This window comes from Neodiprion fabricii, chromosome 5, assembly GCF_021155785.1.
Source record: "Neodiprion fabricii isolate iyNeoFabr1 chromosome 5, iyNeoFabr1.1, whole genome shotgun sequence".
Lineage (NCBI taxonomy): Eukaryota > Metazoa > Arthropoda > Insecta > Hymenoptera > Diprionidae > Neodiprion > Neodiprion fabricii.
In genome coordinates this window covers 21882015-21903819 of record NC_060243.1, presented here as the reverse complement: position 1 = coordinate 21903819, position 21805 = coordinate 21882015, and the positions used below count along the sequence as shown (strand labels likewise).

General features: G+C 41.9%; 4 protein-coding genes across 8 annotated transcripts; 2 read left to right on the top strand and 2 right to left on the bottom strand.

The window, feature by feature from the left end:
- Positions 1-491: 491 nt before the first annotated feature.
- LOC124182780 (DNA-directed RNA polymerase II subunit RPB3) lies at positions 492-2078 on the bottom strand. Of its 2 annotated transcripts, none has more exons than XM_046570447.1 (5): positions 1794-2078; positions 1428-1567; positions 1141-1348; positions 828-1034; positions 492-741 (listed from the first exon to the last, which is right to left on the bottom strand). In XM_046570447.1, the coding sequence occupies exons 2-5, from the start codon at positions 1557-1559 to the stop codon at positions 557-559; spliced, it is 732 nt and encodes a 243-aa protein (XP_046426403.1). In that variant the 5' UTR covers positions 1560-1567; positions 1794-2078; the 3' UTR covers positions 492-556. The 2 variants fall into 2 exon arrangements, with proteins under 2 accessions (XP_046426403.1, XP_046426402.1); XM_046570446.1 differs by having other exon boundaries at positions 1428-1572; positions 1794-2077.
- Positions 2079-2388: 310 nt separating this feature from the next.
- LOC124182038 (structural maintenance of chromosomes protein 3) lies at positions 2389-8770 on the top strand. Of its 2 annotated transcripts, XM_046568818.1 has the most exons (19): positions 2404-2711; positions 2785-2860; positions 2951-3129; positions 3347-3505; positions 3668-3827; positions 3906-4191; positions 4280-4454; positions 4536-4649; positions 4784-5034; positions 5099-5242; positions 5332-5643; positions 5737-6048; positions 6162-6363; positions 6452-6742; positions 6860-7122; positions 7195-7360; positions 7457-7595; positions 7704-7941; positions 8088-8770. In XM_046568818.1, the coding sequence occupies exons 1-19, from the start codon at positions 2697-2699 to the stop codon at positions 8212-8214; spliced, it is 3609 nt and encodes a 1202-aa protein (XP_046424774.1). In that variant the 5' UTR covers positions 2404-2696; the 3' UTR covers positions 8215-8770. The 2 variants fall into 2 exon arrangements, 1 of the variants encoding a protein (XP_046424774.1); XR_006870672.1 differs by lacking the exons at positions 7457-7595; positions 7704-7941; positions 8088-8770 and having other exon boundaries at positions 2389-2711; positions 6837-7122; positions 7195-7335.
- A 65-nt stretch (positions 8771-8835) lies between these two features.
- LOC124182040 (probable signal peptidase complex subunit 2) lies at positions 8836-10260 on the bottom strand. Its single transcript, XM_046568820.1, has 3 exons — positions 10085-10260; positions 9530-9834; positions 8836-9443 (listed from the first exon to the last, which is right to left on the bottom strand). The coding sequence occupies exons 1-3, from the start codon at positions 10127-10129 to the stop codon at positions 9200-9202; spliced, it is 594 nt and encodes a 197-aa protein (XP_046424776.1). The 5' UTR covers positions 10130-10260; the 3' UTR covers positions 8836-9199.
- Positions 10261-10759: 499 nt separating this feature from the next.
- LOC124182037 (histone-lysine N-methyltransferase SETD2) lies at positions 10760-21117 on the top strand. Of its 3 annotated transcripts, none has more exons than XM_046568815.1 (15): positions 10760-11090; positions 11237-11380; positions 12239-13942; positions 14025-14573; positions 15070-15189; positions 15264-15392; positions 15500-15701; positions 15810-15907; positions 16030-16198; positions 16328-17033; positions 17429-17486; positions 17591-17961; positions 18722-19509; positions 20007-20348; positions 20446-21117. In XM_046568815.1, exons 3-15 carry the CDS (start codon positions 12264-12266, stop codon positions 20599-20601), a joined length of 5367 nt encoding a protein of 1788 aa, XP_046424771.1. In that variant the 5' UTR covers positions 10760-11090; positions 11237-11380; positions 12239-12263; the 3' UTR covers positions 20602-21117. The 3 variants fall into 3 exon arrangements, with proteins under 3 accessions (XP_046424771.1, XP_046424770.1, XP_046424772.1); XM_046568814.1 differs by having other exon boundaries at positions 11232-11380; XM_046568816.1 differs by having other exon boundaries at positions 11232-11380; positions 12236-13942.
- Positions 21118-21805: the final 688 nt, after the last annotated feature.

Here is a 21805-nt window from a genome sequence, read left to right as displayed (position 1 = left end):
ATTCATGTGAACAACGAGAGAATGTTTGCTTTGAACCCAGAGAAGGAAGCTTGTTGCATTAAACAGCTATTTTTTAAAGATGAGACGACTTCAGGTTATGCATCAAAATTTTTCTTATATCTCTTCTACTTTATAAATTTTTCAATAATTTTTAAATGTTTGAAATAAAACGATGAATTATCAAAAAAACTTTTTCGCTTTCAAGACTACATACCAAACTTTGAGAATTTTGATTTCAAATGCACCGTTTCAAAAAATATGACATAATCGATTAATTTTTACTGATTCAATCGAGATGCGTTAGATTATATTTTGGACTCGATCATTTTTGGGTTAGTGGCCATTGCTAAATTGTACCAAGATAAGTAAACAGTATTTCACATCCATAGAGGATAAAACGCCATCTCATATAAGCTACGGAATTATTGTTTCGGTATAACTTCTGAACTATAAAAGAAAAAATAGAACAACAGTCACTATGATTTTTATTGTTATTATTATTATTTTTATTAAATCGATAGTTTGAGTGCTTGTGGGGATAAATTATTACAGATATTTAGTGATGAATGCTAAGCGCGTCGTTTTGTACTTCGTGGCTCAGCTGTGTCTGCAGATTAGACAATTTGTTTTTCAGGGCAACTATACCCATCATGACAATATTTTCGGGCTTCAGAGCACCGCTGCTTTCGACATTGAAATAATACTTGTTAGGCTTCGCTTCCCAGTTGAACGGCGCTTCATCTGTACATACAAAAAAATAAGAACTGCGTGTAGATGCACAAATTGTTTCAAGTAAGTTAAAATTTTCTTCATTTAATTACTCTTACACTGATCTTCATCGAGCTCAGTATATTCCGACTTTGGCCACTCATCGGGCTTGGGAAACAATGTATGACGCATCGCATTGTCTGGATCATATTCAAAGCTGACACCAGCAGTGGGATTCCACTTGGCGTGTTCTTTTCCAAATCCCTTTTTTGCATAAGCTCTCAGCTTTAGTTCCTGGCCTTTTCGCAGTTTGACGATGAGTATTTCTACAAACGAAAGAATAAAAACATTGTGTAGGAATAATTTATGATGTCAAAGCAACTTATTAATGCTACAAACTAAACAGAGTGGTCATGAAAACTGTAAACCAACCATCTGTCTCTCCATATTCGCTTGCATCGTCTTCTCTGTGTCTCGAAGTAACTGGCAGCACTCTGGGGTCACTGGATTTCAGATCGGCTGTTGTCACATGTCTGGTTTGATCCTCTGCGCACTTGACATCCAGTGTGAATTCGACACTGCAGTCAGGGCAGAAATCCATACACTGACAGTCCCTTGTGTATAAAATTCTGTCAACCACCTACGAAAACAAATGAACAGGCAGTAGAACTATTGTTCTTTCTTAGCAAGAAATGGTTTCAAAAATAAATCGATCTCACATCGTCACTGATCAATGGTATCATTCCAATCCTATGTGCAAGAAACTCGTCGCTTAAAACTGTTGAATTCGCTTCGAGCTGTATCCAGTCTATGGCCATTGTCGGAGTTTCGGCAATAAACACTCGCCTCATGCTGTTGGCTACGCTGCACCACAGAACATACGAGGTTATAATGAGATTGAAAGCTAGTCTGTTTTGTCAAGCGACTGAAAAAGCAGGTGGCAAAAATGGCGAGTAAAATTTTTGAGGCCAACTTTTACAGCTACATCATAAATTTTTCCGAAAAATTTGAAAAATACAGCGACTTTATAAGAAGATCGTTTTGATTAAAACACGTCGAGTTAGGTTAGGATTTTGTTTTTTTACCTTAGTTCGGTGTCTTCTACCTGAAATTTAACATTCTCTTCTGTGAGATCGGTTATATGAACCGAAGGCTGATTAGCGTACGGCATTCTGTATTATTTTATTCTCAATTAATGCAAAAATGCAAAAACACTCCACTGTTTTCGCAATAAACTCAAACTTGTCATTTGTGCACGGTTATTCAATGTTCAATGGTCACTTGAAGTAGAATGTGTGCCGAAATAATCCGTTAGCTCCAAAAAATCCCATGGGTTAACGCAAGATGGCCACCAAGGTACGGTGCATCATGCCCCTGACCTAAAAAATTGTACGCGCTTGTCCCCGTTTTTAGTTTCTCTACGTGGCGCTAGTAGACTTCTGACACGCTCGCTGCCCTCGCTGACCGCGCGCAAGCTCGTCAGGTAACTACTAGCGCCACTAGTGGTGGAAATTAGCGGCAGAATCGAGGGACATTTTGCGAACCACTTTTAGCAGCGTGTGTCAGGGGGCTGCGGTGCATCATCAGTGATAGACTGCACGATTTCAATGCCTGGGTGGTGCATAGAGCGCGCAGCTACTTTAAGCCTACGGTTTGGTATCGTTCGGGAACCTTCGTGCATTATCGGAGGCGACGCAGTTTTCAGCGCTCCCGCCGAAATGGTTAACAGTTGGCAAACCTGAGTGTATCCACGCACCGTATTTGTTATTTCTCTGTGTTAAAAGTACGCTCTAGACGCGATTTTTGGGAGCCCGATTAACATCCCGAAGCGTAAAAAACCCTCACTAAAAACAAGCCGGTAGAATAACGCCCGGACGCGCCGTTTTCGTGTGGCGTCGACCCGTCGTTGTGATGGGTATCAAACGTCACTCCGAATACACTTTGTGAGCTAACCGGACCCAACGATCGTCCAGCTCGCAGACTCTAACATGTACATCAAACAGGTAAGCCGCCCTCAAATCTCGCTGCAGTCATTTCGAAAATCATCCTGAATGATAACGTTGCATTTTCTTCCAGGTTATCATACAAGGTTTCAAATCTTATCGAGAACAGACCGTCGTAGTGCCCTTCGATCCGAGGCACAATGTGGTCGGTGAGTAGAGATATTCTTCTTTCCGTACCTTCAGTTTTGTCTTTCAGATTTCATTCTATCAGCCCTTTTATACATTTTTACTTGTTCAAGTCGGCAGGAATGGATCGGGCAAGAGCAACTTTTTCTACGCTATCCAGTTTGTGCTTAGCGACGAATTCTCCCACCTTCGGCCTGAGCAGCGTCAAGCCCTTCTCCACGAAGGCACGGGTCCACGCGTCATTTCTGCTTATGTCGAAATTATCTTTGACAACTCGGATGGTCGTCTTCCGGTGGGTTTTATTATACCACATCAGCAAGGTTAACGCTTCCTGGTTTATACCTTGGAGCACACAAGGTTCCACAGTTTTCTAAAATTTATATTGAAACAAGATAACGATCATTACGTTGGCAGTTGGTTGTTTTTTATTCTCTAGTTAATTTATCATCCAGCCACAAAGTTGTTTTGCAGAAATATCTGTTTAATTTTTGGCTTTACTGTCTTTACAGATCGACAAGGATGAGGTTTATCTCAGGCGAATGATCGGGTCGAAAAAAGATCAGTACTTTCTGAACAAGAAAATAGTGACGCGAAGCGACGTCATGAATTTGCTCGAATCGGCTGGATTTTCCAGGTCCAATCCATATTACATCGTCAAGCAGGGAAAGGTATACACCAATAACAAGTTTTGTATATTTTGTATTATGCTAAATGTCAAATAATCCGAATGATACTAACTACATTCGATATTATTGTGTATACAGAATTTTGTAGGAATGACTAATGTAATTTCATTCTCTGAAATCGATTGTTCCCTCGACTTTCATCAGATCAACCAAATGGCAACGGCCCCAGACTCGCAGCGGTTGAAATTGCTCCGAGAAGTGGCCGGCACTCGAGTCTACGACGATAGACGCGAGGAGTCGAAGGCGATCCTCAAAGAGACTGAAGGAAAGCTTGAGAAAATAGAAGACTTTTTGCGAACCATAGGTGAGATGATTCGATTGTAGTTATACATTCCCCAAAGGTGGTACAATCTCATGATTTCACACACTTGTAACCTTACAGAGGAGCGTTTGAAGACATTGGAGGAGGAAAAGGAGGAGCTGAAGGAGTACCAACGCTGGGACAAACAGCGGCGGTGTCTGGAGTACACAATCCACGAACGCGAGCTGAAGGAAAGTAAGAAAAAGCTGGAAGACTTGGAAGAGTCACGCGCTAACAGCGGTGCTATGCAAGCCAAACTTGGAGCCGATGCGAAGGCTGCCCAGGAGGCTGTGCGTTCGGCAGCCAAGCGGCTCAAGGAGGCCAAGAAGGAGGTGAGTTCCGCCAAGGAGGAACGCGACACGCTCAGGTGAATCTAAGCTTCTGTTTTGTTCTTTTGTACTGCGTTTTCTGAGGCTAATTATAAAACTGGCGTCACTGCTGATGTTTTATTCCAGTGCTGAGCAGCAGCAGCTCCTCAAGGAGAAGACCAAGCTCACGTTGACGATCAACGATCTGCTGGAGGAGGTTAAGGGTGACAACGACAGCAGAAAAAGAGCGGAGCAAGAGCTGGAGAAGTTAAAAATAAACATTGCTGGGAGGGAAGAGGAGCTCGAGAAGATAAAGCCTCAGGTATCAGCTGTGTTTTTTTTTTACTCATCACTAGAAATGTAGGAATACTTTTCTATCATATGTTGTCGCGATACTTTCCAGTACGAGCAAATGAAAGGCGTTGAAGAAGAATGTACGCGCGAACTCGCGCTGAAGGAGCAAAAGCGGAAGGAGCTTTACGCGAAACAAGGCAGAGGCGCTCAGTTTACAAACAGGGTAATGAGATTCTTTTTCGCACTTCTACCTTGAGAAATCCGTCCTTTTTCTTTCTTGACTTGGTAATTCTGGCTTCTTTTTGTTTTTGACTATGTGATTTCAATCTTTTTTTTGTCTTTCTTCGTACTGTTCAGGCAGAAAGAGACAAGTGGATTCAGGACGAACTCAAGCAACTTACCAAGCAGATCAAAGACAAGCAGGATCACCAGGCAAAGATAAGCGAGGACCTGAAGAGGGACGCAGAGAAGCAGATCGCACTCGAGAAGAAGATTGAGGATCATACGCGTGAAATGGAGCGTCAAAGGGCCTCGATCGATGAACACAATAAGCAGTATTATGACCTTACCAAGGCCAAGGATCAATGCCAGGCTACACGGAAGGAACAGTGAGTGCGTCGAGTGATTTTTAGACTTCCGACTATTCCCTGATCATTCGAAATTTCTTACCAGATACCGCCAGGAAAGCGTTCTTCAGTTAAATCTTTCGGGACTAAAGGAAGACCTTGCGAAGGCCGATCAAAGTCTTCGTTCCATGGCTGGAAAACCAATCCTGAATGGCAGGGACAGCGTTCGCAAAGTGTTGGACACGTTTCGGTGAGTCGAAAATGTATCAAGATGTGTTCTGTCGATGCATAAGAAAGAAAAAGTAAACCTAATTTCGAGCTGATTTTGTGAATGATCAGGGAACGCCGAGACATGGCGCATGAAGTGAGCAGCTACTACGGCCCTGTGATCGAAAACTTTGACTGTGACAAGAGCATCTACACTGCGGTTGAAGTGACCGCCGGTAATCGACTGTTTCACCATATCGTCGAAACGGACAAATTCGGTACTAAGATACTGAAGGAAATGAACAACCAGCAGTTGCCTGGTGAGGTGACTTTCATGCCTCTGAATCGCCTCCACGTCAAAGTCATCGATTATCCTCAGACGAGCGATGCCATACCAATGATATCAAAGCTCAACTACGATCCCAAATACGATCGTGCTTTGCGGTAAGCTGTTTTATCCGAGAGATAAATACAAATCGATGTGTTTGTTTGGCTACTTTTATTCATATACATTTCACATTGATTCTCATTGAACAGATACATATTTGGAAAGACTTTGATCTGTCGAAACCTGGAGGCGGCGACGAGCCTGGCACGAACATCTGGACTGGACTGTGTGACTTTGGAGGGTGATCAGGTGTCTTCGAAGGGTTCTCTGACCGGTGGCTACTTCAACTCGTCCAGATCTCGTCTCGAGATCCAAAAGACCAGGTCAGAACTCATGACACAGATCAGCACGCTCGAGGAACAGATGTCGACGCTGAAAGATGAGCTCAGGACCACTGAACAAAGCATCAGCTCCTACGTCAGCGAGATGCAGAGAACGGAGACTAAGAACAGCAAGGCTAAGTCAGTTTTTAATCGCGCATTTTCATCGGCTCTCGGAAATTCTCCAGAATTTTAATTAATTGGCGCTAAATTAAAGAATGGGGTTTGATTTTTTGCTGTAAATCATTATTCAGAGACATTTTCGATAAAATGAAGGCAGAGATACGACTGATGAAGGAGGAACTCAGCGCTATCGAGAGATACAGAACGCCCAAGGAGCGCAGCTTGGCTCAGTGCACCTCTAATCTCGAGGCGATGACTGCTACCAAGGAGGGCCTGGAGAGTGAGCTGCACCAGGAGTTGATGGCTCAATTGTCAGTCGCTGATCAGCACCAGGTGAAAAAAAAATGCACTACCGTACTTTTTTTTTCACGTTCATCAACTGTTATCAGGCGACTTTAATTTATTTATTTAATTTTCCCAGGTCGATACGCTGAACGATGACATCAGACGTCTGACTAAAGAAAACAAAGAGGCGTTCGCCAAAAGAATGCGGCTTGAGGCGGACAAAAATAAACTCGAGAATCTGCTGACGAATAACTTGGTGCGGCGTAAAGACGAGCTGGTTCAAGCACTGCAGGAAATCTCCGTCGAGGATCGTCAGCGTCAGTTGGAATCATCCAAGGCGCAGCTCGCGGATATCGAAAAGCGCCTAGTTAAAGTGAACTCAGACTTCAAGGCACAGAATGACAAGGTTTCTAGCGCCATGAAGAAGGTGAGATGCATTCAAACGTTTTTCTTAATTTTGCTGGCTCTCCGCAAAATAAAAAAATCCCGTCTTTTAATTTGGTCTAACTAGTAATGTGTAGAAAATTTTATTGCTGTTCGTCAGCAAAAAGCCGAGTCAGCCGAAGTCGAGAAGTGGAAAGTTGCGGAGAAGGAGGCACAGGAGAAGATCGAGGCAGATGCTAAGGATCTGGAAAAACTGGCAAGCAAACAAAACATCGTACAGCAAAAGATTGCCGAGTGTACGCAGAAGATCACTGAGCTCGGTGCTCTGCCGAGTCACGAAGCATTCGGAAAGTTGAGTAAATTAACAACGAAGCAGCTGTTCAGAGAAATGGAAAAGGCGAATAATCATTTAAAGAAATACAGGTAAATGCAAATGCAACAACAACATCCGATGTTACTACAGATTTCTTATATAATTACCATCAATTTCTTCAGTCACGTCAACAAAAAAGCACTGGACCAGTTCATGTCATTCAGCGATCAAAAGGAGAAATTGGTCAAGCGTAAGGAGGAACTGGATCGCGGTGATGAGAAGATCAAGGAACTCATGCTTGTCTTGGAACAGCGCAAGTGCGAAGCTATACAGTTCACCTTCAAACAGGTAGTTTCAACCAGTTATGTTTCCTTTATTCAGAAATTCCTGATTTTTCTTAGCAACAAATATATTGAGACAACTATTGTTTATTCGTGCTTAAAGGTTAGCAAGTATTTTAGCGAGGTTTTCAAGAAGCTCGTACCTTCTGGACACGCCCAGCTTGTTATGAAGACAGCGGATGGCGAGGAGGGAGATGACACTGTTCCAGAATCTGCAGACTCCGACCGATTTGTTGGTGTCGGTAAGTCCAGAAAATATGTATTTCACCTGTCTTTCATTGAAAATGTAAGATAATTCAAATTTATTACGATAGAGAATTGAATATCGACTTCTTCATTATTTTCGGTAGGAATTCGGGTATCGTTTACCGGCCACAAAGCCGAAATGCGAGAGATGAATCAACTCTCGGGTGGTCAGAAGTCGCTAGTCGCCCTGGCGCTTATCTTCGCTATACAAAAATGCGACCCCGCCCCGTTTTATCTCTTCGACGAGATTGACCAGGCCCTCGACGCCCAGCATCGAAAAGCCGTCGCAGACATGATCCATGAACTGAGCTCCGATGCGCAATTTATCACTACGACATTCAGGCTAGTACTTATTGTTGTTAGGGATTTTCTTCGCCTCTTTATAATCCACAATCCTAATCATGACAATATTGATATACAGATATTTAACTATTACTTGAGAGTTTGAAATTATAATGTATTCAATTTACTGTCTGATTCGTTTACAGACCCGAACTTCTGGAACATGCCAATAAATTTTACGGTGTTAAATTCCGTAACAAAGTGTCGCACGTCGAGTGCGTATCGAGAGAAGAGGCGGCCGATTTTGTCGAGGATGACACAACGCACGGTTGAACCAAACTGCATAAAACACTAGGATCATTTGTAAACTATATAAAATCAAACGGTGGTATATGTATGCATGTACATACATATTCCGTTGCAACAATTGAGTAATTATAAATCATGATTTGATGTATACATACATACCACATCATACAGATTATTTCTTTTTTTTTTCTATGGTGGAATTCAGATGCTTAGCGATTCGTATCGTGATCTATACTTTTGTAATTGATCTATTTACTTATACTATATACAGATGAAAATAGAAAAAAAATGAAGAAAAAGAAATTCACCTTGTGTGCATTTCGATGATATGAAACAAATGGAAATACTGTATTGTTCTGAATATAAGCCGAGGTTTTTTTATGGTTGAGAGCATTCGCCAAAATTGTCCTAGTCTTACACATGAACACGTTTTGTGAGCGGGTAACTGTGGCAAACACTCTAAGATACTATCTCAAAATTGGGGGTCGTCTTATACTCTGAACAATACAGTGATTAGATTTTCATTCTTCGAAAATCTCAGACGATCATTATTGGGATGAAATAAAGAACCACATCTTTATTTCATTATCTCGTTTATCTGTAATTCATATATATATATATATACATGTATATATATAAAAGAAATAACCAAGTTCAATTACATTCATTCTAATTTACAAAATTTGCTATAATTTTAAGATTTTATCAAAGAGTAGTTTTCACGGTCTTTATGGAAACATTCTCGAGACCAATTTGTCTCCGCGTTTTTATTTTTGAGGACTGAAAGACGGTTGGTTTCTATTCAACCGAAGTTTCAATTAAATTATATTCAACAAAAAATTACTTGGAATAACTACGTTAAAATAGTGAAAACGGAACGCGCGAGGAAGAGAGATTCTTTCCGCCGCCAGTATTAATAAATAGGTACATACATAAACATATTTAAGACAGTAGAAAAAAAGTCTTATACTCGAACCAGACTGTTTCTATTTCTTACTTATCACCAAATTTATTTGTCCTTGCGACTGGCAGTCAGACTATCATGCAAGTTACTGACCATGGTTTCAACCAGTTCTGGAATGATAACGCCGTTGCTGTCGATGAATTTGGCCACGGAATTCGTGACTGAAGCCTCGTTGGACGTTCCGGCTTTTTCATCCCTTACCGAAAGTACCAAATTGTATTTGTCATCATATTTTTTCAGGTATGAACTCGCCTCCCACACCAATTCTGGATCAAATCCAGCCGGGTCTCTACAACAACCGAATTGAGAGAGAGAAATTAAACCTGTGCAATTCATAGCTTGCTAATTTTCTGGAGATCATTCATCCTTCTCTACCTTTGAGTTGCTACCACAAATATCCCCTTTTCCTTGTACGTTGTGTATAATGTCAGCACCCCCATAACAACAAAATACTTCGACACGCAGGCAATTAGCACAGGCTTGGATGCTGGGAACGGATTCATGTAGTCCCAGAGAAGAGCAACCATTGCAACCCCGACGGCGATGCCGCACAGTGCCAATCTACCGTCAAGTAGCGAGAAATTCTCCACGTAATTGTACTTCCTGGTCAGTATATCCTTGACTGCGTCGTCCAGAGCATTCTTCACTGCAGAGCCATCCCACTTGTTGACTTTGATCAGCTGAAAGGAGAACGTGTGATACGTAAGTTGGAAACTTTTCACTTGAAATTGTATGAATATTACGAGTAAGTTAAGGTTTTGGGTGAATCCTTCGAGACGTTGAACGAGTTACTGATCAAACCAACTCTGCACCACGTCAAGTGTTCCGTTTCTGTGATTTACCATCACCATATTGCTGGTCGTATTTAATCTGTGATCAAATAGATTTTCGACCAAAAGTGGCTCTGTCCCTTCTATTCTCAATACTCACTGCAGTTTCGTCCTTCTGGTCTTTTTTACCAGCCATTTCGAACATGTTGAACAATGATGTTTTGCCGATGTAAATGCTTATCCTACTCGGATACGGCACGTCACCAATGATTTTTATAACCTCTTCTCTGCACGGCGCTCAGGTGCCGCTACCTTTTTCTTTCTTTACCCACGGAATATTGGACTTGTATATAGAGATGAAACGCGAGGTATAAATACTGATATCACAGTTAGATATCGAGACCAGTGACCTACAGAGTTAATAGAGAGTCCATGATATACATAGGCCGTGTTCGTAAATTGACTGACAGTACTGAAAATTCCCTAGGACAGAGTCAGAGTTATTCACGAACTTGGCAGCGCAAAAGAGATGAAAGATTGCTGACAGTACTGTCAGTCAATTTTCGAACACGGCCATAAGCGTTGACTGATGTAAAAAGGTAAGGTGTGTCTCTGCTGGAAGAACACGCCTGGAACATACTTATCTTCTTACACCAAAGTCTATGCGGTTGAACCATCTCTGTGTTTCTCATTATTCAAGGATGAGGATTGAGGATCCGGCATTGAAACAACCGAACAACTACAGTATGTAAGACCGTGACTACAGCAATAGAACGGCAACTATACCTGCGTTCACGGAGGACGGCAAGAAGTCTGTATTGCTATACGCACGGTTCGCAACATCGTATCGGGCATGGTATGCATCTGTGATCGCAACTCCATCCATAGATCTACCACTATCCAGTCACGACAACAAGCAAAGAGCGCGGTGGACGACGGTAAAAGGAGAACGGTATATGGAAAGAACACAGGAGGCCAGCCGCTGAGAGACGTAAATAAGGAAATTCGGGTGTCTTAATTTCATCTATCCTAAATCGCCATCGTCGCTCCGAAGATTGGACCGGTAAAAACATTCACAGATTCGAGAGCTCCGAGCATCGTTCAATCGCAAACTCCAGTTTTCCTCTCCTCCTCCCCAATTTACCCGGATTTCGAAACGTACGCAGGTATGTACGAACATGCATGCATTCATACGTGCAATAGCTTGAGAAGCTGAATAAAAATAAGAAATATGTAAGCATGAAACAGAGGCAGGTCCGTTCTCATCCTCCAAGCGTTAATTCATCTGTCAATCTATGCCGTGTTAGCGAAGCTGCCAGACAGAGTCCCGACTGTCGCTTCCTCCGTTCCGAGGAGATCGAGTCATGGGAGGCTAGTGAGGACACCTAGGTATCTTCAATTGGCTAATGGGCCCCATCAAATCGTCCCGATGACGACGGCGCGGTGCTGATTTCGGGTGAGCGACGTTATTTGTCGATCTTAAATCCTTGTCGCGTCAGCGTATCATCAAACAAAACACGATCTCACCACTTTTCGCCAACGTGTGTAACACTTTTTTTTGGTCATGACGCTTTTTTCAGATTTTGTTGATACGTTCGCTGATTTTGAGCACTTTGCACAGGTTTTATGACATCTTACGTTCTCCTTTTATTTATCTAAAAATCAAACGCGCATCTTTAAAACGTCATTATGATCATTGTCATTTTCTGGTCATCATTGTTATTGTCGTCACTTCTTAATTTCCTCTCTGCCCTTCTCTATTATCTTGCTTTGTACGTACATTCAGTTTTCAACTGTTTGTCAAGATCCTGACGTCACAGCACATAGTACAGTTCATTTTCTGCTTCCGTTTGCTCCATAAAATCCAACGCATACTTGTTGCAACTGCCCAAAGATACCTTAACCTATTTAAATCAGTCTGTAATTCGTGAATTTTTTTATTTCTAGATTTTTTGTTTTATCGACTGATCCTCAGAGGTAACTTCGACGTCTTAAAAAAATTTAGTAGTGTCAAATGACTTGAAAACGTCTGTAAATAATTTGTAAAAAATTATAGAAGGTTACTGAAATTTCATTAAGCAAGAAAAGTGTTCAAAGAACTATAGTGCCGTCAAAATTCTCAGAAAAACTGTTTTGGTCTCAGTGAAATGAAATTACTGACTTTATAAAGTTGCAACAGTCTTCAAAAACTCTTTTAGGGTCGAAACAAGGTAAAAAATGATATTTCAGGGCAGAAAAATGTCTTTAGATAAGATCGATTTTATTCCTCACATCTTGATCTGTTCTCAGTGCAAGTTCATTATATTCCGAGCAGGGGCGGTGTTACTTCATCAACGAATATGGCGCGTCGACGAAAAACTGATGCCAAACCTTCGGCGAAATTGACATCGGCGGCAGCGGCGGCGGGGCCAGCATCGTCAGAGAAGCCAACAGCGGTGAGAAAGTCACGTCGACAAATAGCTAAGAAACAATTGGATAAGAAAGAGAACGGGGAAGGGACAGTTCGCGATGTGCCTCACCAGAAATCTCAGAACGAATCTGAGGAGCCTGAATCTGAGGGAAACTCAAACATAGATCAGACGGTTGTGCAGCACAAAAAATTTGGTAAGTACAGATGCCCAACCGAAATCGGGGGAAAGGAACATCCTCAGCATGTCAACAACTCGTCGACTAAGGACAGCGATTCGAGCGACAGCCAGGAAGTCGCAGCCGAGTTTCTGCATGAGGGCAACACCGAAACGAAGATGACGCAAATGGATGTGAACACTATTGTCGACGAGAATTGTTCGAACGAGGTAGTCTGGCAGGAGGATGTGATAGAGGAGACGATCGAAATATGCGAGGAAATGGAGGTGGAAGATGGTGCAGTCGAGGAAAGCTACACCATCTCCCAGGAGGATGGCAACGTCGTACTGGAGGAAGTTCTACTCGTCAATAATCATGACTTCGAAGGTGACGGTGTGGTTGAGTTTACCGTCATTCAGAACGAGGACGGAACGGAATCAATGGTCGTCGCCAGAGATGACCAAAATCTCTCGTGCAAGGAGTACATCGCCAATAGTCTCGCATTGCAGCAAACGAAAAAAGGTGGGCGTGAACATGAGGAGTCTGACGAGTTTCGGGAGATCGAGAAAGGTGTGGGAAACATTACCGTCCAAGAATCTGCCGAGACTGGGATCAAAGATGCTGAGCTATCGGAAGTGTTCAATCACCTCTTGCCAGGCTCCAAAAGCAAGACAAAAAGTTCAGTCAAAGGAGATGGCGACCAAACTAGCAAAGTAGAACGAGACGATAAAGTGTCTTTGAACTGCCGTAGTGAAAATTGTGTAGAAAATTCGACAGTTTGGACAGCCGACAATGCCAGAGTCAGCCCTGAATCTGGTGACATCAACACCTCTGTGGATTCAAGTGCAATTTCTATGGATTTACCCATAAATTTAGATAGGGATAATAATTTTATTATGAACGCGACGACGGAAAACAAAGTTCAAATCGAATTGAACGCCAATCGTTGCGCTCAGTCTAGTGAAAATATTCGGACAGGTGATTTAATAAATGAAAGCGCGAAGAAAGTCGAAGACACCGAAAAGCCACATTGTTCGACCAAACCTGAGTGCTCGAGTGAAGAAAAAATTGTGCAGAGGTTGGAGGTGAAAAAAAGCAGCGACGATGTTGTTATGCCAAAAGTCGGAGGAAAAGAGAAGAGTGCTAACAACGTAGTCGACGAATCCTCGTCAGGCGATAGCGAGATTGACATCAAAGCGGATACAGAGGACATTAAGATGTCAAGCAGCAGCGAGAACAGCAACGATACTCTGATTTCTGGTAACTCGGGCTATAAACTACCCGAGTTCACGGATGTTAAAAACATTCCCAATCAACAGAACGACACGGAGAAAAAGACTGGGTTTAGGAGCCGCAGCGGCAGTACTGATACGACAGGATCCGAAAGTGGCTCCAACAGCTCTGGCGTTCGACGCAGCAGCCGTATCAGGTCTATAGGTCTGATGAAACAGAGGTGAGGAGGTGGCGACATTTTCCGTTTTCAGTTTTCCACGATTGATTCTCATTCTTACGACGTTTTTTGTTTCTTTTCTCAGGTCGAGGGGACGAGGCTTGGTCACTAAGCCTAACCTGGATTTGTCCAGAGCGGTATTTCAGCACCAGGAAAGAGAGAAGCTGCTCGCTAGCAGTGGTGCTCTATCGCAGGACAACTCCAAGGACAATTCGGACAACCAGTCTGAGACGCAGTCAGACAGGGAAAGCGGCGGGAACAAAACTGGTGGGTTTTTCGACTCACCTGCACCTCTGACTGCGCTTTCAGGCACCGCCGGCTACGAGTCCGACACATCAAAACCCGTCAAGGTAAAATCGCGCTGGCGGAGATCGAGCGAGCTTGAAATGGGTGGGAGTGGATCGGCCACCAAGGTTCACCAGCTTCAGTCAGAGGGTGACGCCAGCACCGAGAACAATCTACCTCTCGTGCTCGGTAGCCCTTCCATGGATCTCAGTCTCGTCGCTGTCGCGAGCAAAGTGAACGTTGGCAAGAATTCCATGCTGCCGACTGTGCTCGAAGCCAAGGATAAGGAGATGGAGGAGAGACTCAGCCAATTCGAACATCTGAGGGAGAATTTGTATCTAACCGAAAGGTGAGAAGGAATCCTTGTTTTGTTTTTCTTAGTACTAGTTCATAATGTTATCCTACTTTTGTTCTCTCGAAAAAAAGGAATAAGGCTAGTAAACTAATGTAAACTTGACCCTCATTTTTGAAAATAAGTTGTTTTTTTTTTAGGTCTAGCTTCTATTTAAGTTGTGATACGTCCCGAACCCGAACTTTTTTTCCTGAGATTTCAGGAACCCACTCTAATAATCACCTTGTAAATTAATAAAAAAATCTCGGTGTGTGCGATCAATTTTTTATCTCACGATATCTTGAGAATGGATCAACATATTTTGATGATCTTAAACTCAATTAATGCGGATCTTTATAGCTAAAATTAATTACATTTTGGATTCGATCGGTCTAGTAGTATTCGAATTATTTAAATAACGTCATGCAAAAAGAACCCAAAGTTTTCATTTGTTAATGTTTTACGAATTCAAAAGACATCTAGTTGACCATTTGTTATGTGCTTAAATCCTCAGATATACTAATAAGGAGACGAAGCGTATGGTTTGCGACTGCTTTCTGACAGAGGAAGAAATAACTAGGGGTGAATTGGGCTGCGGCGAAGACTGCCTGAACAGGCTTTTGATGATAGAATGGTACGTGATTACAAAGTCAAACGTGAAATATAATATTGGTTACGCTTTTATAATGCCGAAATGGCTCTTTACAGCGGACCAAGATGCGTTGTCGGCAATCGCTGTACCAACAAACGGTTTCAAAACTGCGAATACGCCAAATGCGAAGTCTTTCGCACCGACAAAAAAGGCTTTGGCTTACGCGCTATTGCCGATCTCCAATCGTAAGTTAAAAACATTCTCTGTATTTTTTGTTGATTGCTATTATTTTTGTACCGTTTAATGTGACCAACGATTCTGTGCATTATAAATTGTAAAAATGTAATGACAGGGGTGAATTTCTGATGGAGTATGTGGGTGAGGTGGTCGATCCTAAGGATTTTCGTCGCCGTGCGAAAGACTATTCCAAGGACAAAAATAGGCACTACTATTTCATGGCATTAAAGTCTGATCAGATTATCGATGCGACTGCCAAAGGAAACATATCCCGTTTCATAAACCACAGCTGTGATCCGAATTCAGAAACGCAAAAGGTTCGAGAACGTTTTTCTTATTTTGTATTTGGTATTTTCAAGCAACGTTCATTTTTAAAAATTATCAGTGGCTGATTGTAATGAATTTATTTACGATTTCCTTCGCAGTGGACAGTGAACGGTGAATTGAGAATCGGCTTTTTTAACAAGCAATTCATCGCTGCAGGAGAAGAAATCACCTTTGATTATCACTTTCAACGATATGGGTGGGTCTTTTGCTTTATTCATCTACTGATTCTGATATTTAATGTGTTAAGTTGTTGTTACTTTGCTGCTGTGAAAGAAATAAATGTACGAATAATATAGAGAAAAAAATAAAACCGTTTAGAAAAGAAGCACAGAAGTGTTACTGTGAAGCCGAAAATTGTCGTGGATGGATTGGTGAGAGACCTGATGAGGAGAAGGAGAAAACTGAGAAGAAGGAGAAGACTGAAAAAGATGTGACAAAGAAGAAGAAGGAAGAGAAGAAGATACACGATTATACCGAGGATGAGGATGTTAGTGATTTTCATAACTTTTTCTACTCTTTTTTGTTTTACTGAATACGTCATCTCGACTTTCGAATTACGGTCCGAAAATTGTGACTTCATTTCTTTCGCGAATGTTTCGTAATTGTTGCTTTTCAGCTGGAGGAGGAAATTGAAAAACTCTGTGCGGGTGGACTAAAGAATCGAGCACATACACTGACACTGAGCAGGTTGATGGTGCGCAGCAGAGAATTGGAGCACAGGACGCGGCTTCTGCGTCTGATACAGAGCGGAGAGCAGCCATGCCGTCGTCTCTTCCTCGACTATCACGGCCTGCGTCTTATATGGAGCTATATGATGGACGTGGGTTCAAACGCCTCGTCAGAGGCGCAAACTTTCCGCCTTGAGATTCTCAGGACGTTGAGCATGCTCCCGATACCAAACAAGACGATGCTAATGGACAGCAAGATTTTCGCCGTTGTTGAAAAGTGGGCTAAACAGCTTTACTCCTCGCCCACGACCAGCGGATCGCCGGAAGAAGAAGACTCGGTGAAGCCAAAGTTGAATTGTGACGAGCCGGACAGTAGTTGCGACGTTGACAGCAACGAAAGGCTCGCCACTATTGATCCTGTAATTTCGGGTTCCGATCCCAGCAAAGGATCGAAGGAATTAGATGTCTCGACTGCTGAACCTATAAGTGAGGTTAAAAACGATCCTGAGGACGTTGCCAAAGCTCTTGAAGAGCAAACCACCTTCACTGAGCTCGCAAACAGCCTTTTATGCGAATGGTCCAATCTCAAGGAGGTATTTCGCATACCCAAGAAGGAAAGGATCGAACAGATGAAGGAACATGAGAGAGAAGCAGGTTTGTATTAGTTCAAGGTTGTCGATGTCAACGTATTTATTTTGTCGTTTTGGCTAAAACCATTTGGACAAGGTTCCAGATACGCTGTGAGGGTGCAAAGTACGACACGGTTAACTTTCAACTTCTCATTCCTGTAACTTCATACATTTATAACATTATAAGAGAAATGAAAATGATCATATCTCGACAAATGGATGTATGGATTTAGATGATTTTTGTGTCAATCGACGCAACTCTCAGCTTAGAATTGATTGAACTCTGGATTCATTCAGTCCAGTAGTTTGTAGAGTATTTAACTACCAATAACAGAAAAAAAATTTCAATTGTTGTTTTATGAGCTCGAAACGTGCAAAAAAAAAAGACAAGTACGATACATCAATGGTTACTTTGTACAGATCGCGGCTACAAGGAGGATTTGGAGAAAGAGGACAGGCGAGACAATTCATATGAAAGGTAAAATATCCCATAGAAGATAAAGAAAGAGTTATAGAATGGATCGATTTAGGCCCGAAAGGGCTAGTAGTGCCTCATACGATAGCGAAAAACTGAAATTTCAGATCCTACAGATACGGACGGAGTGACAGTGGGGGCATCGAGAAGCGATCGGATCGACGACGAGGCCGGGAGTCTCCGGACTTCGATTACAGCAGCAGAGGGAAAGAGAAGAGGGTCGAGGAGCGGGTGAATCTCGTGCCGATACCAAGGATGTCGAAACACGAACGACGACAGTTGTTTGCGATGAAGGTTGCCAAGGAGGAGGAAGAGCGCCAGCGACGTCAGCAGCAGGAAACTTGGCAAGAACACGAGGCTCGCTGCCTGGCTCTTGGCATGGATCCCCACACCACCGCTGCTCTAGATCCGCAAACCGGATATCCCCTATTCTTCAACCCTTCGCTCGGACAATGGCAACATTATCCACCGATACAGGGTAAAGATGGGTCTTTATCCTCAACCTAGCAAAATAGTTTACTGAGTTTGTACAATGTCGCAAATCTTTTCAGACGCGAGTATAAAGTGAACTGATTCCAGTTGTACTTGTATTTTCCAAGCTGTTACCAATTCCGATTCCACATAGCGGATTTTTGAATCTTTCAATAATCATTTAGGGTACTCGTGAATTGCAGAAGAATGGCTCGATTGGTTTCAACAAAATTTTAGTGATGCATCAAGTATTCGGTATAGACAAGTCACGAATCTTTTGAAATTTCTACTGCTTTGGGTTATGTATGTCGAATCAAGAACAACAACCTACCATATCGATTGGAGTCAAATTTGGGAAAGACATCGACCATGGAAATACGACATAAATTTTTCGATTATTTCTCCTCTCTCAGTTACAAAATAGCGGTAGCCCAGACTTAAAAAATATACCTCACTCAGAATTTTCCTTAATCTTTCCTAGAATTTGGTACACCACCTTTGGTTTTCAATTTGTTGTAGTTCTCTGTCACTTATTAATATATAATTCATTTCTAAACGTTTTTTGATTGTTTAAATTCCTTTTTTCGTTCATTTGTATTCGTTTCTTCCTCGGTATCTTTCAATACTTGAACATTTTTCCTTGTGGAAAAAATTGCTCCGATTTCCTTCATTCAAATATCCAATGAACAATGAACCGAGCTATCGCACACTAGGAATGCGATTGTCCGGTCGTGTCTGTTGCAAAAAATTGTAGCTCTGTTTTTCAGATGCCCCTGACCTGACGGTGCAGTGCGCGCCTGTCTACCTTGGAGGATCTCAACCCCTCGCGGGTCAGCCTGGCATATTGGGACAGACGCAACATTTGATACCGCCCGGAGTGCCGCCGCCCGCCGTTTTCCCCCAAACCCAACAGCAGCAGCAGCTGAATTCCGTCGGCGCGTACGCGCCCCTTCTCGGAGCGCATCATCACGATCATCAATTCGCCGATGGTCAGCTCAGGATATCCGGTAATCTGATACCGATACAGAACGGTGGCTCGACGGCAGCGGCGGCGGCCGTTAGTCAGGTCGGGATTCATCAGGATCCAGCGAGTATTTATGCCGGTGATAAAATGCCGGAGGGGCTCGAAAACGCCGAAACCGCATCGCCCCCGCCGCTCGACTTGCCGCCGAAGTGGAAATCTGCTAAGGATCCGAGGGGTCGCACCTATTACTACAACGTTAACGAGCGGATCTCTCAGTGGCTGCCGCCACCGCCTGACCACCTAGCAGCTTTACCTGAAACATCATCCAGCTCGGAGTCGAGCGACGAAAGTAGCTCTTCCGATGAGGCGGAAGACGAGGAACTCGAGGAGGACGAGGACGAGGATATTGGTGCGGACGAGAGCGCCTGCCAGATGGACGTCGAATCTGCCGCCGGCAATCAGTCAGCCCTTGTTGCCCTGAAGGCTAATTTCGCGGAGAAATTTGATGCGACGGCCGGTGACGAGGGTTCTATTATCATTTCGGAACCAAAGAAGAGGAGGGATGGACTTGTTCAGGAGAGGATTATCAGCGTTAGTATTCGATTGAACACTTTTGTTTTTATTGCTGTCGCAGTCGTGACAACGCCTAATATCAAGAAACTATCCGCGATGTACCTCATCGATTTTCTTCATTCTGCGATATGTTGTACCACGTCTAGAAACATTGGACGCCTATTTTTTTCACATGGCAATACGGTCGTTGAAGTGAAAACTAACGGTAAAAGTTATCCCTCAACAGTCGTTTTTCCACGATTTCTCGATACTGACTTAAGATATTTTGAGACAACCTAGACACTGTTCACTATTAACATACTATAATATGTGGAATGCTTATTTTTTTGTGGGGGGGTAAATTTTATTGCTGCTTTGTGTCCTTAAACTGCTGAATTTGCGCGTAAGACGAAAATACAAGGCTCATATCTCTTGATATACCACAATATGTCACGGAATGAAGAAATTCAGTCAGGTACACCTCGAATATTTTCCTCGTTGAGAGTATAAAACTGGTAGATTACTATGTTCAACAGCCACGGCGAGAAGATGAGCGCGTCGATCACAAAAAGTACAAGGAAACAAAGGAGAAGTTAAGACGGCAGAAAGAAAAGGCAAAGCTCAAGGAGCACGTGGAGAAATTGAAGAAGCACAGACGTGGCGGTAAATCGAAATCTCACTCGCGAACCAGTCATACCTTGAGTAAAATTCAAGCGATAACGGCCGACCCGTCTGTCACTTTGGAACGGAAGATCAAGGACACATTTAGAGTAAACATGGCGAACGTTATGGTACACTTTTTAAATCCTTATAGAAAAAACGACTGTAAACAGGGTAGAATCACGAACACCGAGGACTTTAAGCATCTTGCCAGAAAGGTAAGAGCTAATCTACTATTTCTTGCTGTTGCTCCCGTATGTAAAAATTATTTTCTACTGGAGGATGACCAACTTTTTGTATTAACGTTTCGCACAGCTGACCCACTTCGTGCTCGCCAAAGAACTGAAGCATTGCAAAAGCGTGGACGAACTGCAGTGCAACGAAAATGTAAAACACAAGGCCAAGGACTTTGTTCGCAAGTACATGAACAAGTTTGGCCCTGTTTACCAAAAGGGTTCGGACGAAGATTAATATTAGGGCGTAGGTATTAGTAATTTTTCTAATTTATTATAACAACGGCAATAATTATGATGACGATGATTATGATAATGACGTCAACAACAACAACAACAACAATAATAATAATAATGGCAACAACGGCAGTATAAACAATCATTTACTATTATTACTATTATTGTTATTGTTACTCATAAGAATATAATGTGTACTTTTGCCTCGACGTTGACAATTATTATTACTATTATTATCGGTATAATTAATAATACCTATAATTGTTTTAAATCGTGATGGTGATGTCTTTCGACTACAGGCAAAATATCCTTGTGATGACGACGAAAAATTGTAAAGTTGCATAGAGGAAATTCTTCTGTATAATTGATATGTTAATGTGTAGATACAATTTAAATAATAATTCATTATTTTTAGTAAAGAAACAATGAAAAACAAAATAAAAAAAAGAAATAAAACAACCGACAAACCAATCAAGAACTGCAATCGCGAATAATTGCGTGGGTAAACAATATTTTTGGGTACGTTTGAAATAGTGATGTTCTAATGCACAATGAATAATGTTTCCCACGCATAAGTAGTAGAATTAATAATATACCGAAGATTTTTATTATTGTTATTAATATAATTATATATATGTACATTGTGCAACTATTCTTTCCGTATTTCCACAGCTGTTATGTTTTTTTTTTTTTTCCCTCCAATTCCTATTCTGTTTCAAGTTCGTTTGCGTCGATTTTACCGTGTACCTATTGCAGATACCTACGTCTTGCATGCATACGTATAATACATAGATATGATCTCTATGTTCTATTTTTCATCCAAAAAAAAAAAGAAAAACAAAATATGACGCATACACTGTATTAAATAATCAAAGCGCTTACGCGCCGTCCTGTTGTTATTAGGAAATGATTTTTTTTCTATATTATACGTATTATGATTTTCAATACATAATATAGTGACTATATATTATACCATGTATATACAAAGGAAGGAGATACAAAACACTAGCTGTTTCTGTATACTAATATAGGTATATAATTATTCTCGTCTTCGAGTCTTAATTTAAAATAACTCGAAATAAATCGTTCTCAATCGACATTTATGTAATTATGTAACGCATGTAAAATTACTGCTATCACAACGCCACTCGCGTACAGTTCAATTTCTTTTTTTAAGTAATTTAAATCACATACCCATAAATCAC